General features: G+C 38.9%; 1 protein-coding gene across 4 annotated transcripts in view; it reads left to right on the top strand.

Annotated features, from left to right (window-relative positions):
- Positions 1-7500, top strand: part of LOC143035072 (ras-GEF domain-containing family member 1B-like) — a 333289-nt gene that overhangs the window by 193042 nt on the left and 132747 nt on the right. The window contains exon 1 of one of the 4 annotated variants that reach the window (XM_076201576.1): positions 1-215. This exon is cut by the window's left edge and continues 178 nt beyond it. The exons of the other annotated variants lie outside the window; for them this stretch is intronic. Coding sequence (XP_076057691.1) covers positions 200-215 — 16 coding nt within the window. The 5' untranslated portion in view covers positions 1-199. The remainder of the gene's footprint in view (positions 216-7500) is intronic. 4 annotated transcript variants of the gene reach the window in all.

Below are 7500 nucleotides of genomic sequence, written 5' to 3'. Positions count from 1 at the left end.
TTGAGCAAGAAATGACGAGGAGGAGGAAGTGAAGAGGGCGTGTGTGTGTATGTGTACGGTGACGAATACCGCCTTGTCAACTTCGAAAACCTCGGTCGACAGCATTTGTGGCTCTGCATTTTTCATGTTATGCGTCTCATCTCAGCCGTGGTTTGGATTTTCCTACTGATGCACACGTTGGTGTGGTGATGGTTGTGCCATGGTTGATTCTGAAGGTGCGTTTGAGTGCGTGCGTGCGTGCGTGCTCCGTAGAAAGTCATCGCCTCTGACGTGTGTGCGTACGTACATGTGCGTATTTGTGCGAGTGCTTTGCATCGATATGTGAACGCATGTACGCAGGGGAAAGAATGCAGAGTGCCTGTGACGTCTTTTTTATGTGTGTGTAGGTATGTGTCGTCGTATGTGGTTATGTCAGTTTAATTTGTGTTTATTGTTTTTGTTGTGACGTTGACATGTGTTTGTAATATGGGTGTATTTTTTTGTGGGTAATCGTTTCCTTCTAAACGTTTAGCATAGACGTGAACATTTAAGATATTTAATTACACTCTTCCCTTTCTGTGAACTTTTCCATCTATTATATATTTTTTATTTAAACTCGTTTTTAATGTAAGTAAACTATAAACGTATGTGAATGAATGTTGCATATATATTTTTGTTTGTGAATGTTTAATATATAAATGTATATACACAACTCTTGGAAATATTTTCATATAAGATTTTATTATTCTAAATGCAATGAAAGATCTATTTGCGTAGATCTTATCATGGTTCACGAGCAAATGTCCGAAGAATTACATGTCACAACGCAAAGTATTTATATACGAGCAGAAGTAATGTTAACTCTAGATGAATTACATATTTGATCTTCCAAAGTAAATTGAAACGAATATTTCGTGTTTCAGGGAATTTGCTCGCTAAATTTAATGCACATTTATTCTCGTCAAAATATTAGATTTACGCAACAGTCTTCCGCACTGAATAGAGTCTTCTATTGAAGGATAGACTGAAATATGTTTACGTAATTGTGCTGGAGGGTGAGGGTGAGGTGGTGGGGAGGGTGATCACCCGCTCATTATAAAAAAGAATTAAATTTCGCTCTGACCAGAATGAAATATGATGACCATTTCACTGGGCCGGAGAAGGGGAGATGTTCCTAGTCGAAGGGATTAAAGGGATTAGGTTGGTTTGTATTGTGTTGGTGGTAGATGGAAAGATAAACCCAGGAATCACACACACACACACACACACACACACACACACACACACACACACACACACACACACACACACACACACACACACACACACACACACACACGTAGCATTACCCATAGATCGGTCATACGAGCTCTGAGCTCTCTTCCGGGAGGGAAATAGCTGTCGATCACGAGTCCAGCACGTGATCCAAAGACCAAGGTGAATACACACACACACATATATTCTTACAAATTGGAAGTATGTAGAAATTGTTATTCCTGTGGCCATGTTAGAGAAAAATTGTAGTTGATTAAAAGTTATAAATACTCAATATTTTAACGTTTATAAAACTTAACTTGAAGTCACAGATTGGTCTGTAGGTGTGGGCTATGTAGTGAAACATAACACCCCAGGCAAAGGTGCTGCGGTGGTGGAGAGGTATTGGAAGCGGTAGATGGCAAATTGATTACGATTTGTTCTATTGAAATTCTCAGATTTATCGCTAAATGATGTAAAGTATCAATCCTATCTGCCCAAATACATCTATAATAATTGTTGTTGGGTTAATACAGTTACAAAAAAAATAATAATAAGAAAGCCATTGTGTATGGAGATATGAAAATGACTTAATAACGAAATATATGATTATTTGCATAAGTTTCATACGTTGTAAACAAAAAAAATAATGCACGTGATCATGTCAAAGGCGTTTCTGACGTCTACAAAACACAACATCATTCGTAAACAAACGAGGCGTAGAAAGGACAGTTTTGTAAAAGTTAAGATCTCAGGCAAAGGCAAAGCCTCTTAAAGTTTAAAGGGATTTTACTTAAAAAGTTTAATCCTCTCGGCACGTTGTCGTTTTTAACTATTTTTAACCTTTCTTCAGATGATTTATTTCGTCTGAAAAACCGACATCATCAGGTGGCGAAGACTGTCAACAATCGAACTTTGTGTGAAAATGTACGCCGTCAATTCTAATCTTGCCAGCGCTACATAATTTTTATTTAGATGGGCTATCACACAGCTGGTGAAAGGATCGTTGGCTTTTGAATCATTTCCAGATGGTGTTCTTGCTTTAAGCAAACATTTGTGGTCTGTAAGGAGGGCCGAAGAGGGGGAGATGTTCCTAGTCGAAGGCTTGACCGTTGCGGTGCGTTTCACTCTAGTCGTTCATTCGAGCTTCCGCTTTGGCGATTAATAGCTTATTCCAGCTGCCGGCTGGCGATTTTAATCAGCCTAAGGGAAAACCATCATACGAAATGCTCTGGAAACTTCGAGGCACCGTATCCATGCTATCCAAACACATACAACAAACGAGCTCGCCTAAGCTAGGCGTCTCCCGGCGTAGGCACGTAGTCACGGAAATGAATAAAATACCCTGGCGGCAGATAGAATACAGAGGGCAAGGACCATCAGGAACGGAAGAGAGATTTCTGGTTACCGAAGAGGGCGTCACACGTTAAGAAAAATATCATTTGGCGACAGAAATACAAAGAGGTTGTGCACTACACGTTAGGGAAAGCGGAAATCAGTCTGGGTTCGATTAAATTCATTTATCGGCAGTCAGGAGAAAGAGTGACCTGTTTGGAAAGGTCAAGGATTCGTGTTTATGGAATATCCTTTGTTGTGTGCTAGGTCAAAGGTCACAGGAAAGGATTAGGTCAAACTATGGAGAGGACAACGCCGAGTTAATCGAGGTCAAGGACGGATTACAACGAGTTAACTGTACGCGCGCGTACACACACATGCACACACACACACACACACACACACACACACACACACACACGGTGGCGGATTGGTAAGGCACTGGCCTCACAAGCCGGAGAACCGGGGTTCGATTCCCCGGCCGGGCGGAGACAAGTTGGGTTTGTCTCCTTTCACGTGTAACCCCTGTTCACCTAGCAGCGAGTAGGTACGGGACGTTAGTCAAGGAGCTGTGACCTTGCATTCCCGGTGTGTGGAGTGTGAGTGGTCTCAGACCTACCCAGAAATCTGCTAATAATGAGCTCTGAGCTCACTGCCGTAGGGTGGTGTCTGGCTGTCTCGAAAAGAGGCTGCAGCAGATCCGAGGTGAATACACACATACATACACGCACACACAATAGGTGTGTTCGTGTGTGTTTGTATGCATGTACACGCGGTGCAATTACGGCCTTTGTGTCTGTGCTCCGTAGAGATGCTCAGACGGGTGGTCACTATTGTTCTAGACGAAATTACATCCTCCATATTCGTACTTAAACCCGGCAGTTATATGAATTTATTGTACTCGCCATCCCAGAGAATACAGCTGCATTCCAATGCCTTGTTAAGTAGGATCGAATTAACGATACTGGTTTCATAACCGCAAGACGTCAAAAACTATGTGCACTTCTGACCATACAACTGCAAGGTCAGTATCGTCCTCCCAAGAGGATAGCCCGGTCATCCTGTATTGATCCATTGAGGCTGAATACGAGAGGTGCTACCAATTCTGATGCTTCTAGATGGGTACTCGGGGGATGGGGATTGCGTGAGGTGACACGTGTTGATCACGTGCCAAGGCACGCACGTGTGGTAGCAACCACTTACGCGCGTGCGGACACTTAGGAACGTGTCAAATGCACGAGTAAATGTTTACTAAAACGCCTCTCCTCGGGTCCAAGTCTCCGACATCATCACCGCGGATGTCCAACGCGTCCTTTTCGATCTTTCTCAAGCCTCTGTTTCGGTAGTTATGCCCTGACGATGAACACGAACGACTGGGCACAGCTGCCGTGCTGTCGTGCAGTTGTACACATGTGCAGCAGCGGCCGGGAGTGGCCGGTTGGCGGATTGCCAAGACTACGCCCTTTGGTAGTCTCCTCCTCGTTTACCTGAGGCCCAGTGGGAGCTGGGAGGGGGTGGGGGAGGGGGAGGGGGGATGGCGTAGATTGTGCACAGGAAGGAAACGTGTTTTGTTCGATTGTAGGAGCCTGTGTCGATTTGTGTGTAAACAAAGTCAATATATATGTGTAAACATGTGTGTATACCATATATATATATATATATATATATATATATATATATATATATATAATATATATATGTGTGTGTGTGTTTGTGTGTGTTTATATATATACACATGCTCGTACATACATTATAATTATAGCATTTGAAGTATTTTAGTAAAAGTAATAAAGCATTAAAAAGTAATTTCTTGGGATAGCCAACGCATAAATGTGGCGGCACACTAGGCTACCGTGCTAGTTGCTTTTCGGTTACGATCTTTTGTTTTTCAAAATTACCAAATGAGTAGTCAAATGACAAACTAGAAAGGTTGAGATGTTCTTACGGAAGTCTAGAATATTGTAACCGAAGTCATTTCTACACAGTTCAACTAGCAAAAGCAAGTAGCATGCTAGTGAGAAATGCCTAGTGTGCCACCACCTCAAGCTTTGTGTATCAAAACTAAATTAAGACGATTGGACGAGGTAAAGAGGGGAGAGGGAAGTAACAGCTCGTTGCCCCTTCGTCAGTTACTAATTTCATTAAATGTCTATAGGCTTTGGATTTCATAGAAGGCTTGGAAGGTTGTGTAGGAAATTAAATGTAGCTGTCTAATGTAGTATTTCTTTGGTTATATCGCAGTGGGCTAAGTCACTGTTCACTTGTTACGTCTGAGCTGGGTTCGAGTCCTTAGCCTGACCATGTATCAGTTTCCGTAAATGTGCTTCCATCGAGCTCCTTGTCAGTCTCGACCGTGATGACATGGAATTAAAGTGAATTAATGTAATTGAAAAGATGAACACACACACACACACACACACACACACACACACACACACACACATGTATGTACATATACCCTAATACTTTCTGATCAACGTTCTATGCGTTGTATAACTGACACATGTTCGTAAACAAATTTCACTCACGGATAAATAGTGTATTTGGAATACATGCTATCCACTCTGCACACTTTTGTAAGCATTGTTTACTCTGTTAACAGAAAGTGTCTAAACACAGAATGTATGTTATATACACAGATGATTTTTACGAGATGAATTGCTTGCGTCTATGGTCGTGGTTGACCTAATTATTTAGCAATTCATCCATATTTATTTCTTATTATGTTTTATATTATTATTATTGTTATTATTATTATTATTGTTATTATTATTACTATTATTATTATTATTATTATTATCATTGTTGTTTTATTGGCGTCAATGTTTCCTTTACCTCCGTTTTTTTAAATCATTATTTATATATTTTGAATATTCACCGATTTATTTATCTATTTCTTATATGTACTTTATTTATTCACGTATCTTAATAATCATTTAAATGTTTAGTATGATGTGTTTATTAGAGTAATGTTTCTGCATCTCCATGCCAGGATTTTGGACTGATTTATGTGTGTGTGTGTGTGTGTGTGTGTGTGTGTGTGTGTGTGTGTGCAACAATAAATGCTAGTTTTCTAGAAGTGCCTATTTCTAGTATATAGTGACGTCGTTTACATCTATGTGCTCTTGTCTTATGTGTACGGTTACATCTAGATTGTAAATTTGTGTGATTTAAAGAGAAATGTATATTCCCTGTATGAGACTTATGTGCACATGTGTATGTATGTATGTGTTCAGGTATGCGTACATGCCAAGAATGAAAAGGGAGGCGATGACATATTTATGTGTTATGCTATTTATGTGGTATGCTGTTTATGTGGTATGCTAATGGCAGAGCTATGCTCTGTAACCTGAAACTGTACAACCGAATTTCTAATTTCGTTTACACCCATGTAGTATAATTTCCTCTCGAAAGATGGCGTCGTGGTCGTGTCTTCTTATCATGTTGCAGATATGCCTGATAACTGATAAGTTAAAGTGAAATTTTATTTAAAAAACACTCAGTGGGTCATGTATGTTTAGAGTGAGCGATTGTCAACCCTATACTTAGAAGATATAAGGTCGATATTTGCGATGTCGAAGTTTCGCTTCATATATTTTCGTTTAAGCCTATGGTAATTTGTCAGCGTAATGCCCTCACACTGGGGAATACTAGATGGTTGTCGGTGAATTTTAGAAATCCGGCTGTACGTCGTGTGTTGCTCTTGAGAAAGCAACGTACACGGGACTACGAAGTTGTCATCTCTTGTGGGTAACGCTAAACAAAGAAAATTTTCTTTTATTTATTTAATTATTTATTATATATTATTATATAGATACATATATTTTTATATATATATATATATATATATATATATATATATATATTGCTATAGATTCTACACTTCGATTTCAATTCTTTTCTTTCATAAATACGAATTTATTTCGACAAACTACATAGCCTCTTTGTATCATTGATAACTTTCCGACAGGATTAAATGAATTACTAAAAAACCTTTTCTCTCAGAATTAGCGTCCTTTAACTTTACTTGATTTATTAATAAATTCTTTAACATCTTTGTTTCATTATTAGATTTACGAAAAGACAGTTCCTCTATGAATCTGAAAGAAAATGATCATAATCAATTTTTTTTAACGAATCCACAACAGTTGACAAAATTTCGTGTATTGTGACACCAAATAACCATGGACGTTTTGTGATGTATTTATACATCGACAGTATAGTTAAGTAATGTTTTGCAGTATACAATACAACAGGACCTGAAGTACCTTGTTTTCTTAACATGGGAACTTAATGTATTTTTTTTTTTTTGTCTTTCATTTTCAACATATGTTGCAATCTGTTTTGCTACATACATGTGACGTGTCCACACGCGGTCTTGAATGTTGCCAACATGTGTGCAACAACAACGAACAAGTCAGCTTGTTTGAGACACCAGCAGTCATGTTGATGACACTCAACACGCCTTGCTTTTGTTGCTAACATGTTGGCAGCACTAATGACAAGTGTTTTGCACACATATGTTCAACTCTGACTGTCAACATGTGTCTTAAAATGATGCAAACATCTGTGTGGACACAAGTTTATTGTATACTGCATAACATATACTTGCTAACATAACATACTTTAATATGTGAGATTTTTTTAATCTATTTTATTTTAGACTTGTGTGAGCCACATATGTTGTACTTGTTTCTTAATGTGTGTTCTGTATGTTTGTGTGTGTGTGTGTATGTTTGCGTTCGTGCTGTTAATGTTTAAAATTGGGAGGGCCAGATGTTTAAATTACACATCAGGTGTTCAACGTAGTCTGATCATGTCGTCATTTGTATCACAGTCATCTTCGTTCATCTGAACAAGCCTTGACAATGCAGATTGTTGTTTATAGTTCAAAGACTGAATTTTTAATTAGTTTTTGTCAAGGAAACATAT

The sequence above is a fragment of the Oratosquilla oratoria genome, chromosome 18, assembly GCF_046742065.1.
Source record: "Oratosquilla oratoria isolate Oo_2021 chromosome 18, ASM4674206v1, whole genome shotgun sequence".
Lineage (NCBI taxonomy): Eukaryota > Metazoa > Arthropoda > Malacostraca > Stomatopoda > Squillidae > Oratosquilla > Oratosquilla oratoria.
This window is presented reverse-complemented; position numbering and strand designations above follow the sequence as displayed.